This window comes from Puma concolor, chromosome C1 (genome assembly GCF_028749965.1).
Source record: "Puma concolor isolate L17-30 chromosome C1, mPumCon1.1.hap2, whole genome shotgun sequence".
Taxonomy (NCBI): domain Eukaryota; kingdom Metazoa; phylum Chordata; class Mammalia; order Carnivora; family Felidae; genus Puma; species Puma concolor.
Genome location: NC_141674.1, coordinates 204,656,234 through 204,668,269, shown reverse-complemented (window position 1 = coordinate 204,668,269; position 12,036 = coordinate 204,656,234). Strand labels below are relative to the sequence as shown.

Genomic DNA, 12,036 nt, shown 5'->3' with positions numbered 1-12,036 from the left:
GGATGATACTGGCATTTAGCTGGTATGGTCCAGATGCTAGGCATCCTGGAATGCTTGAGACCCCTCCCTTATGAAGAGTTCCCAAGATAACTTTCGAATGCCCTGCTGGACATCATGTATACGAAAAGCCTGTTTATCTGAGCATAGAACTATTTTTAACATGTAAACACGAAATCGTTTTTCTACATTTTGGAAAAGACTCAAAGTTTGCCAGGAATGTACCTACGTGTAAATTAAAACTGGACTTTGCTTTGTTCTGCACTTGGCCAAGAACTTGTTCACTACTTTGGAACATCAGGTCACCAATGGCAACACTGCTTGTGATACATGAGTCGCCAGGAAAGCACTAGTATCCGTTGATGTTGTAGTTATCACATCCATGGTTATTCTCTATATGGGGTAGGCAGTGGATGACATTGTCTTCTCCTTTAGTTGGGCCCAAGTTTCACATATGAAATACTTTTTATATTTATTTATTTATTTATTTATTTATTTATTTATTTATTTATTTATGTTTATTCATTTTTGAAAGATCGAGACAGAGCACAAGCAGGGGTGGGACAGAGAGAAAGGGGGACACACAATCTGAAGCAGGCTCCAGGCTCCGAGCTCTCAGCACCAGAGCCTGATGCGGGGCTCAAACTCACGAACCACGAGATCATGACCTGAGCCGAAGTCGGACACTCAGCTGACTGAGCCACCCAGGCACCCCACAAAATACTTTATATTATCACTTACCTTTATTTCTTCTTTCTGTTGTTACAGTGAGAAAATTATATAGAGTTGTGGTCACTTTTGCCATGCATGATGTAGGAACGTTACCCATGCATTTCCTTCCCAGGTAGTCCTGGGGGCTTGACCCTGAAAGGGTTGAGAACTGGTGTAACCATGATCGTTTCAAATGCTGGTGGTGAGGAGGGAACACTAAAACCTCCCCAGGATATTTGATAAGTCTCCTCCCCACCTCTCCTATTCTACTTTCCAAAGCATGAAACAGGGGATCTACATGGGAGATTCTTGCGGGGGAGGGGTCCAGAACGTGGCTCCCCAGTTAATGGGTGATGGAATTTGCACAAGAGCTGGGCAAAGGTGAAAGGGCCTGTCCTGCCCCAAATCCCTCATCCCTTCGCTCCGCTTCACTGATGCCTCCACCCCCTCCCCACTCCAGGCAGCTAACTTCCTCCAAACTCCGACCTCTTACTCTCTCTACTTAACTCTGGCCCAGGGCAGCCAAGACAAGAAGAAAGGCAGTCAGCATGAGCCGATCACACCCCCATCCCGTCCAACTCCAGTCTATGGGCCCCCAGGATGCCCTGGCCACACTGCCGCCACCACCACTCCCACCGCAGCCTGCTGTCCAAAATCCCTCCTCTCACCCTTGGGCCTCTCAGTGTGGGCCTCCTCCCTGGGGCCTCAGCTGTCTTCTGGCTCTGCAGGTAGGAGGCAGAGGTGTAGGAGTTAGTCCTAGCTGAAGGGGTGATGGCGGGGGGCGGGGGGGGGGGTGGGTGGGTGGGGGGGGAGGGGAGAGTAGGCGTGGCATGAGAAACCCTCAGGAAATAGGCATTTCCACCTGTTTCTGCAGACTCTCCTTCCCATTTCTTCTCCTGCAGCATATCTTGGTGCTGGCTTCTCTGCTCTGTGTCTCCCACTTGCTCCTGCTTCAAAATCTCCCCCAAGGAGAGCTCTCATATTCCCCTGCCCAACTCCTGGCCTCCAGCCTCTTTTCGTGTGGTGTGTCTACCACCCTGCAAATTTGGATAGGCAGCAGGTGAGGGGAACTCCCTGGAGAGAATGGGGCGGGTTCCTGCAAGCGTGTGTGTGTGTGTGTGTGTGTGTGTGTGTGTGTGTGTGTGTGTGTGTGTGTGTGTAGGAGTGGCCTGAGGAGTCCTTTTGGCTGCCACTTGTCTCTAGTAGCCAGGGCTGCTATTCCTACAGGCTGCCTCTTGTCCAGGCTCCGTCCTTAGAGTTCCTTGTCCCTGCTCTGGTGCTGACCAGCCAGAAGCTACCTCTGGCCATCCGGACACCTGGAAACTGTGAGCACAGAGCAAGGGCACAGGGTGAGGGGGGAGTGGAGTGCCAGTCTGAGCCTCCAGACCTGGGTGGGCACAGGATTGAGAGTGGGCAGTGGTGGGAACTGCTAGGCTATGGGGTCTTGGAGCTGTGCCCCGGACCAGCAAGGACTGTAGAACAATGGGGCTCTGTCCCACTTACCTCTCTCCTCTCCACGCCCCCAACTTTCCCCAGCCTCCCTTGTGCTGCGCCTGTGTGGGGGGCCTGGCTGCCATGGCCTGGCGCTCCGGAACACTTCTCTCCGAGAGGTGAGTGCCTGGGGATGGCGAGCAGGAGGGCTGAAGGTGGTGCCAGGATGGAGGAGGTTCCTGTTTCCATTTGCTGGGGCCTGAGATGATCTGGGGGAAGGAGTTGGGACAGAGACCCGCCCCCTGGGATTAGTTGAGAAGTCCACGCTGAGGTCAACTTGATGGAGCAGAATGCACCCTCTTTGTCTTTTTCTCGGCTTCTACAGGTGTCCGGGGCTGTGGTGGTATCTGGGGTGCTGCAGGGAACGCTGGGGCTGCTGGGGAGTCCTGGCCATTTGTTCTCCCACTGTGGGCCCCTGGTGCTGGCCCCCAGCCTGGTGGTGGCAGGGTTCTCTGCCCACAGGGAGGTGTCCCTTTTCTGCTCTACTCACTGGGGCCTGGCCTTGCTGTACGTAAGTCCTGAGGGGCATGGGGTGGTGACCAGTGGGCTGTGCGGGACTGGGGGAGGGCAGAGCAGCTGGCCCTACCCGATTCAGCAGCCATCTGAGCAGGGACAATGCTTTGTGGATTTGGAATCCAGGACTTTCGCTGGGTTCATGTGGTCTCCCTGGCTTTCACACCGTGCCCTGCTGCCCCTCCAAGGTGTCCTCCTCCTTCTCTTCTCTGGGATCCCTGTTAGGGAATTCTGCCCCTCCTCTACCTCCCTTACCCCCCTCAGGATGCCTGCTTCCTTTTGCTCCTAAAGCTCTTTCTCTCCCCTAGGCTTATCCTGGTCATGGTGATCTGTTCTCAGCACCTGGGCTCCTGCCAGTTACCTCGGTGCCCCTGGAGGCCAGCTGCAGCCTCCTCGCCTCACACTCACATTCCTGTCTTCCGGCTCTTCTCGGTATGTTGGGGTCTGGGCAGGGCGAGTTGAGGTGAGAAGGGCTGGCATGGAACGCTTGATTGGCCCGCTACCTTTGTGGTTTCTGTCTACCCCTCGAAGGCTGGCTTGGAAGGTTCTGGTCTCAATCTCGCCCCTCAGGTGCTGATACCAGTGGCCTGTGTGTGGATCATCTCTGCCCTTCTGGGGCTGAGCGTCATCCCCCCGGAGCTGTCTGCCTCCCCCAAGGCACCATGGGTTTGGCTGCCTCACCCAGGTAGGTCTGCTCTTCGTCCTTCAGCCTCTTAACTCAAATCAGAGGTCTATTTCTTTGAACTCAAGATTTAGCGAATTTCATTTCTGAGTTAAATCCTGTGCTTTCTCAAAACACCCAGGGGAGAGAAATTGCCAGTCCGAAGGGCAATACCAGCCCCTCACCACAGGTGTTTTATTTAGTGTTAAGAGACATCTGCAAGCCCATCACTCCCTGTTAATAATCCTCATCCGATTTACACACTTATGCTACCTACCCTCACAAGCATTGGAGTTGGTGGCCCTACATATGAAGTTTGCTTTTGAGGCATTGTGTACAAAAGTTGTTCATTCGTCAACTTAATAGAGGTCTGTTGAGTGCTGATTATGTGCTGGGCATGTAGGGGACGTGGTGTTAAATATGACAGACGCAGTACCTATACTCAGGAAGGTTATATCTGCTAGGGAATGCAGATACTAATTAAACAGTCACCCAAGTAAATTGAAAATTACATGTGGTAAGTGTAACAATGGGGAGATGCATTGTGTAATGGCAGCTTATAACGGAGAATCTGACTTTACCAGAGAGATCAGGAAAACTGTTCTTGAGAAAGCGATCTTTGAGCTGAGATGTGAGAAGTGAGGAGGTGCTAACAAGGTGAAGGCAAGGGAGAAGAGCATTCTAGGTGGGGAGAGCAGCATGTGCAAAGGCCCTGTGGTAGCCAGCAACACAGCAAGGACAAGGGCCTGAAACAAGGCCAGTGTTATCTGGAGTGAAGAGAGTAGGGCAGAGTGTGGTGGAAGATGAAGCCTTGTAGACCATGATAAAGGGATGAGTCCTTATCCTGAGTTTGTTGGTTCTGCCAGAAGACATTATCTTCAAAGACAATGGGGTCTCGAGGATTCTTGTGGTGCAGGCCTTTGGAAGCAGGGGGATGCTCCAGACTTGAGTCTGGCCCCAAGGTGGCTTTTTCTCCCTCCCCAGGTGAGTGGGACTGGCCCTTGCTGACACCCAGGGCTGTGGCTGCAGGCATCTCCATGGCTTTGGCAGCCTCCACCAGCTCCCTGGGCTGCTATGCCCTGTGTGGCCGGCTCCTGCAATTGCCTTCCCCACCTCCACATGCCTGCAATCGAGGGCTGAGCCTGGAGGGTCTGGGCAGTGTGCTGGCCGGGCTGTTGGGGAGCCCTCTGGGCACTGCATCCAGCTTCCCCAACGTGGGCACAGTGAGTCTTATCCAGGTATGTGGACAGGGGTGGGGCAGGGGAGTGGAAGTACACGAGAGGGAAGGGAACTCACGCTGACCGGTTGCCATCTGTGTCCAGCATTCTGCCAGGCACGCCTCCTCTATGATCTCATTTAGGGAGGTGCCTAGAAGTGGTAACGGCTAGGACCGTGAGGAAGACACTAAGTCACTACTCAACTCCCATACCTCCGGCACGGTACCCTTGCTGGGGCGTCTGGTGAGATCAAGTCATACAAAGTCCTTGCTCTCTTGGGCACTTCAGAGAGGGAGAGGCAGACAATTAAAAAAAAAAAAGTAAGATAGGTACAGAGCGTTAAGTGCTATCAAGAAAACAAAGCAGGTAAAAATTGAAAATAAACTCTTAAAAAAAAAGAAAAAGAAAATGAAGCAGGGTAGTAGGGGAATAGTGGTTGAGAAAAGGAATGTCCTTTAGGTAGAGTGCTTCTCGGAAGGATCACATTTGAGTTGAGATCCAAATGATGAGAAGGGGCCAGCCAGGCAAAACTCTTGAAGAGGCAATCAAGGAGGTGGCTGTGTTTTCTAGCATCTCTGCTTCGCATAGGCTGGATCTCGGCGAGTGGCCCATCTGGTGGGACTGCTCTGCGTGGGGCTTGGGCTCTCCCCGAGGCTGGCCCAGCTCCTCACCACCATCCCGCTGCCTGTACTTGGTGAGTGGATGTATCAGCAGGACTGGTATTGAACCAGTACCCCCACCCCCACCCCAGGATGACCAACTGGTTGCTTGTGGCTGGCCCCCTCTCTTTCTGAACAGCACCCCTGACCTACGGGGTGTCAGCTGTGGGTCAGCTGCCCTCATTTTCTCAGCCCAACATCTTGGCCTCTTGACTGGGCTTCCGACATAATGGGAAAATGAGCCTTTGGTTGTCTCTCTCCATCACAACCTGCCCCACCCTGCAATACTCTCTCCTTGCCAGCCCTTCCCAACCCCTTTGATTACTTCCCTACGAGACAGGTGGGGTGCTTGGGGTGACCCAGGCCGTGGTTCTGTCTACTGGATTCTCCAGCTTCCACCTGGCTGACATTGACTCTGGGCGGAACGTCTTCATTGTTGGCTTCTCCGTCTTCATGGCCCTGCTGCTTCCGAGATGGCTTCAGGAAGCCCCTGTGCTGAGCACAGGTGGGGGTGGGGATGGGAAGAGGAGTTGGACAGTACTGGGAAAGCAAGGGCTGGAGGCTGGAGGCTCTCTAGACTCCAGGTCCCACACCCTTTTCTGTGATTTGGTGTAAATAGTTCACCCATTCGTTTAGCAAATATTTATTGAGCACCAGGCTAGCCCCTTTGGATATAAAGGGGCCTCCAGATGTTACGGTCTAACAAAAGAGATGACATGTGTAGGAACGTAACAGGAAAGGCTTAGATAAGGAGCTGGCTGGGGTGCTTGGCAGTGAGAAATGGTTTCTGCTTAAGATGATCCAAGTAAGTTTTACAGAACAAGTTAACACTGAGCTGGTTTAAAGGATGGTAAGATTTGAACATATTTAGTGAGAGGAAGGTCATTTCTGGCGGGGGAACCGTCATAAACAAGGACATAGAAATAGGGTCATAGGGTATGTCTGAGGAGTAGCAAATGCATTAGTTAGTGGAGCTTAGCAACTAGCAGTGGTACTCAACTGAGGATGATTTTGCCCCACAGGGAATATTTGACAATATCCAGAGATATTTTTGGCCATTACAAACGGAAGAGGGGATTGTTATTGGCATTTAGTGGATAGAGGGATGATGCTAAATATTCTACAATGCACAGGACAGCCCCCCTCCATCAAAGAATTATCTGGCCCAAAATGTCAGTAGTACTGAGGCTGAGACAACCAGGCTACAGCATAGAATATAGGAAGTGGGAAGTAAGGTTGGGACTTTAATACCAAGCTTTCCAGAGCCTGGAACTACCAAAGCATATTCAGAGGGCGTGTGGATGCTCAGAAGACAGGATGATAGGCAGGGACCTTGTGCGAAGGGCCTGGGTGGGGGAACTAGAGAGTAGGGGTAAAAGGTGGGGGAGATGGGAAAAGATCTGTCCTTAGCCCAAGACTTAGATTTAGGTCTAGAAGTATGACCCATTGGCCTTGCATAGGATCAGAGTTCCCCTCCTGCCTGGCCCCAACTTTCTGTAGGCTGGAGCCCCTTGGATGTATTACTGCGCTCGCTGCTCACAGAGCCCATCTTCCTGGCAGGACTCTTGGGTTTCCTCCTAGAGAACACCATTCCTGGTAAGCTGAGGCCAAGCCCCAGCACTGGGGAGCAGCCCGGATGTTATCACTCCCTGGGTAGGGCAATAGCCTGACCAACCTTTCTTTTGCAGGCACAAGGCTTGAGCGAGGCCTAGGTCAAGGGCTGCCATCTCCTTTCTCTACCCAAGAGGCTCGGGTGCCTCAGAAATCCAGGGAGAAGGCTGCTAAAGAGTACCAACTTCCTTTCCCCACCCCAAATTGGTCTCCCTGTATCCCCCAGCCCCTCCGTTGCCTCTGCCCTCTGCCTGAAGACCCTAGGAATGAGGAAGGAGGGGCCTGTGAGCCAGGAGAGACAGCAGACTTGTTGCTTGGCTTTGGGGAGCAGTGTCCTGAGTCTAGCAGAGAACTTAGGTCCCAGTGATTACCAGGACTCCTACCCCTGTCCTGGTTAGTTTAGCCCTATCTCCCAGCTTGCTGTGTGAGTCAGCTCCCAGGCTCTAATTTCTCCTAGGAAGAAGGTGTGTGTGTGTGTGTGTGTGAGAGAGAGAGAGAGAGAGAGAGAGAGAAATGGACCCACCTAAAGGTCTCACTTCCCAATAGGTGTGTTGCCTTTCCTTCTCTTAATTAGGCCTAACTGTTCCAGGCAGGGGCCATGGTTTAGTGGACCATGAATGAATGAATGAATGAGATTTTGTATGTGAACTATCTATAGTCGAACCCCAGCATGCACTTAACAAATATTTATTGAGGGCCTCCCATGTGCAAGGTCTTGGAACTACAGATATGGAGAACACAGGGTCCCTGCCTTCTTAAGGTACCTACCATTTAAAAAGCCTTCTGTAGGGGCACCTGGGTGGCTCAGTCGGGTAAGTGTCCAACTCTTGACTTTGGCTCAGGCACCGTGTAGGGCTCCGTGCTGAGCGTGGAGCCTGCTTGGGATTCTCTCTCTCTGCCTCTCCCCCTGCTTGTGTGCTCTCTCTAAATAAATAAACATTAAAAAAAAAAGACCTATGTAATTATTAATTAAAATCCAAGCCAGAAGGCAGTCTGTATTAAAGATTAAAACAATGCTATGGGAGCAAAAGAGAAGAAACAGTTAATTCTGATTGTGGATCGTGGCAAAGGCCTTATGGAAGAAGCAGCACTGAGGCTGGCCTTGACGAGAGGACTCTGGTTGTGGAAAGCGGATGGGGAGAATATGTCAGGCTCAGGCATGCAGCTGAAGCAAAACCGTAAACTGTACAAAGTACAAGATGAGTTGAGGGATTTTAAGTTTCTCCGTGGTGATGGAGCAGAAGCATGGGGGTAAAAATGGAAGGAGAAATGAGACAGGAGAGGTAAAGGATGAGGTCAGACCATGGGATTTATGCATGGAAGAATCATCTCTGAAACAACTTGAGCGCTAGTGAGGATCAGAAAATTAGTGAAGTTCAATTTCCTCATTTTATTACAAAAAAAAAGGGGGGGGGCTGGAAAGGTAGGGGAGGGAAGTGACCTGAGTTTATTGAAGGGTCCAAATCCTGGGACCCCTCTCCCGCACCTCATCTGCCACTCTTCCTACTCGGCCAGCGCGATTCCGAGGGGCGCCACTACTACTCCACTTTCCCAGCAGCGGGTCCAGCGGCCCTTTTCCCGCTCTCCCCGAGCGGCGGCCCCCCAGCTCGCTTTCTTCTGCCGCGAGGACCCAGATGCCCCGCCCACGTCGGGCCTCGGCCCCGCCCCTAGGTCCCGAAAGGCCTCTACTCTAGGCCTTTCGGTTTGCGCGGTCTGCTGAGAGGACGGTGGGAGCTCTCGCGGCCCCTCACGGTAGGTGGTGTCGGGTTCCAATCAGGGCCGAGGCCTCAGCTGGAGCCAGGCGGCGAGGGGCCCCCCGGGGTTCCGCCGGCGTGCCGGGAGCCGCGCGCGGCCCGGGTGCTGCGGCAGGCCTCCGTGGGTGGGCGAGGCGCGTGCGCAGCGCGTGCGCAGCCCGCCTTCCGGTGGCGAGGCGGGTTTGTGTGGCTACTGGTTGGCGGGCTCCTCGGAGCTGCAAAGCGACCGGTGGTCGGTTTTGTTACCCCCGAGGGGTCCCGAGCCGCGCCTCGGTGCAGCCACAGCTGTCAAAGTGGAGAGGCAGACGGCGAAGTCCCTCGCGGCGAGGGCGGATGGAAACTACGTCAGGCGACTCCTGGGGTGGGGCTGTGGTAAAGGGAGCCAGGGTTGGTCCCCACGGAGGGACGAGGCGTGGCCCAACCCGGACGGTGGCTGGGGCCTTGCTGCCCTCTGCAGGATGGTGGGGGAGCTGCTCCGAGAGAGGGGCTGGGCCGAGGGGCGGGACTCGGTGCGGACCCGGATTCTCAGACTACCGCATCTGACTGTCGGCGCTCCTAAGCGTCATTCAAGAATAATAAATGGATGAATCTTGTTAACGTGAAGGTTAAAGACGGCCTTGAAGCCGGGGGGGGGGGGGGGGGGGGGAGGGGAGGTGGGGAAAGATAAGATTCAGAGGCCTTGAACTCAATAGGACGCGCGTGGTGGGAGCATTGCCAATCCCAGGTCTGGTGCTGAATGTCTCAGACCTTCCTATGGGGCCTCTTGATCCTGAGCACGTTTTTTTTTTAATTAAAAAAAAATGTTTATTTATTTTTGAGAGAGAGGGAGAAAGTGACAGAGCGCGAGCAGGGGAGGTGCAGAGAGAGAGGGAGACAGAGAATCCGAAGCAGGCTCAGGCTCTGAGCTGAGCTCTCAGCGTAGACCCCAATATGGGGCTGGAACCTATGAACTGTGAGATCCTGACCTGAGCGAAGTCTGTGGCTTTAACCAACTGAGCCACCCGTGTGCCCCATACCCTGAGCGCATTTTAGACTCCTCTCCCACCCCCAAACAAGACAGAAAACAACTATACAGTTTGAGGGTTTTGAGCTTCCAGGCTTTCTGAAGTGTTAGGCGAGGAGAATCAACCCAATTTTGGCACTCTTAGAGGGTGCACTGAAGGGCTTGGCGACTTGTTCACTTGACTTTGTGACCTTTGGCAATGTGGAACTCTGGTCTAGTGAGGGCTAGCTTAATCATTCCAAGATCTCCTCCCTGTGGGAGCAGCAGATGGGAAGTGACTGCAGTCCCATCCTCCAAACACAAGGCTGCTGCAAATAAAAATCACAAAATATATTTACTTTTCACCTAACTATTGACTGTACAAATTAAGTTTTATTACAAGACCCCTCTTCAAAAGCGAGGTTATGGTTTTAAGAATAACGGCTTAGACTGTGATGGAAATGACAGGAGGAATAGAGCCATGTTAATCATGTTAATGAAATCCAAGGAATTTCATTATTTCCTTTATATTCTAAGACGACTCCCTCACTTCACTTTGTATTTATAGACTGAAATAATGAAGGAAATTGTATCACTTTTTTTTTTTTTTTTTTTTTTTTACCCACAGGAAAAATGACCAGACTTCCTGTAAAGTAACCATAGTTACAGAACATCTAAGTTAAGACTACAAATTTAGTTGTTGAACTAGAAAAGTTGGTTTCCAGGAGTTCCAGGATATACAGCAGGCCATGACAGTACCTTGGGTTGGGGATCTGGGGGGATGAGTGAAATGGAAGTTAATGAATTGTCTCTATCTCTGCGAAATGCTGTGCCTTGTGTTTATGACTTCTTAGTCACCCACATTCTTCTCGAAATGGGATTTGGGGCTTTTTTGTTTGCTTCTGGACAAACAAAAGAGTTTATTAGGTCTGTATATGTGTGTCATTGATCCCTTTGAGAATTTGACGTAGCTGTGGACTTCTTCCTCCCAAATGGCTATACGCATGTTTGCATAGATTATGCATATAATTTCAGAGGATTCACAAGCACAGACACTAGATTAAGAATCCCTGTGTTGAGGAATGTTTGTTTGTGTATATAAATGCGTATGTATGTATATGTATATGCTTATATGTATGTATATATGTATTTAGAGAATATAAATATATATTTGAAATTCTGAGAGTTTCTAGAGTTTTATTTCTAGATAATGATCAAATAAGTTGAACTTCCTGCTCATGACACTTATGACTTATGATGTTTTATAAGACAAGAACTACTTCTAGAAGTTCTGGGACAGGGTAGCATTGATGTTTTTATTAGGAATGTGATAAAGATGCAACAAGAGGGGCGCCCGGGTGGCTCATTCGGTTGGGCGTCCGACTTCGGCTCAGGTCACGATCTCACGGTCCGTGAGTTCAAGCCCCGTGTCGGGCTCTGTGCTGACAGCTCAGAGCCTAGAGCCTGCTTCGGATTCTGTGTCTCTCTCCCTCTCTGCCCCTCCCCTGCTCAAGCTCTGTCTCTGTCTCTCTTAAAAATAAATAAACATTAAAAAAAGAAAAAAGATGTAACAAGAATGGTTCAGGTTTCCACATTAAGTTATATTGTTAGCAAGCAGAAATACTCATACCAATATGCCAAGGCTTGAACACTATGGAAGAAAGATATTTTATGCCCTTTAGGAACTTAATTAAAAAAAATTCTAAATAGATCTGTAGTGGCCAGGAGGTAGTAAAGTTGTCCAGCTGGTTACATGTGGGGCAGGGGATGGGAGTGGGGGGTTGTGTGTGTGCGGGGAAGGGGGAGGATTTAAGTCCGTGCCTTCTGTCTTATGAGGGAGGAGTCTTTCACAAGGCTTATTTGATATAGAGCTGTTTGAGTGGTGCCCCCACCCCCAGGCCTGCAGTACCCCGGGGCACTTTCCTAAATTAAGACTTTCCTGCAGATGGAGGAACTGGAGCAAGGTCTGTTGATGCAGCCATGGGCGTGGCTGCCACTCGCCGAGAACTCCCTCTTGGTCAAGGCTTATATCACCAAGCAGGGCTATGCCTTGCTGGTTTCAGATCTGCAACAGGTGTGGCACGAACAGGTGGACGCTAGTGTGGTCAGCCAGAGAGCCAAGGTAAGTGTGACAAGAAGTCTGGCGGTGGGGCGGTTGTGGGTATGATTTCTGTCTCAGTGGAGGTCAGGGTACATTCACACCAACCAGCGTACTGGCCTGTAGGTTGCCAAGGGAGGTCAGATCAGGTTGAGACAGTTCCAATGAGTGTCCTGCACTTCTACCCAAAGCCCTGGGATCTTTCCATTTGGTTGTACGTGTGTTCGTTTCTGCACGGCATGCAGTACACGCACGATTGTGAAGGAGGCCAGTTGCTCTCTCTTTTTGTTTTCTTCTTTCCTGTTCCTGTGTCTTTTTTCCCTCCCTTCTCATGCCCACTGT

General features: G+C 51.3%; 2 protein-coding genes across 9 annotated transcripts in view; both read left to right on the top strand.

The window, feature by feature from the left end:
• The first annotated feature begins 781 nt into the window (after positions 1-781).
• SLC23A3 (solute carrier family 23 member 3) lies at positions 782-7,811 on the top strand. Of its 4 annotated transcripts, XM_086719674.1 has the most exons (12): positions 851-1,436; positions 1,611-1,768; positions 1,936-2,033; positions 2,245-2,318; positions 2,525-2,706; positions 3,021-3,144; positions 3,283-3,397; positions 4,358-4,611; positions 5,179-5,284; positions 5,590-5,754; positions 6,750-6,845; positions 6,938-7,811. In XM_086719674.1, exons 1-12 carry the CDS (start codon positions 1,257-1,259, stop codon positions 7,225-7,227), a joined length of 1,842 nt encoding a protein of 613 aa, XP_086575800.1. In that variant the 5' UTR covers positions 851-1,256; the 3' UTR covers positions 7,228-7,811. The 4 variants fall into 4 exon arrangements, with proteins under 4 accessions (XP_086575802.1, XP_086575800.1, XP_086575801.1 ...); XM_086719676.1 differs by lacking the exon at positions 2,245-2,318 and having other exon boundaries at positions 782-1,436; positions 2,662-2,710; XM_086719675.1 differs by lacking the exon at positions 5,590-5,754.
• Positions 7,812-8,488: 677 nt separating this feature from the next.
• NHEJ1 (non-homologous end joining factor 1) overlaps positions 8,489-12,036 on the top strand; it is an 82,294-nt gene continuing 78,746 nt past the window's right edge. The window contains exons 1-2 of one of the 5 annotated variants that reach the window (XM_086719679.1): positions 8,489-8,612; positions 11,542-11,718. In XM_086719679.1, the coding sequence (XP_086575805.1) occupies positions 11,542-11,718 (177 nt within the window). In that variant the 5' untranslated portion in view covers positions 8,489-8,612. Of the gene's footprint in view, positions 8,613-8,763; positions 8,976-9,104; positions 9,219-11,541; positions 11,719-12,036 lie in introns of those variants that run through there. The other 4 variants (XM_086719680.1, XR_015255570.1, XM_086719681.1 and 1 more) reach the window with 4 other exon arrangements.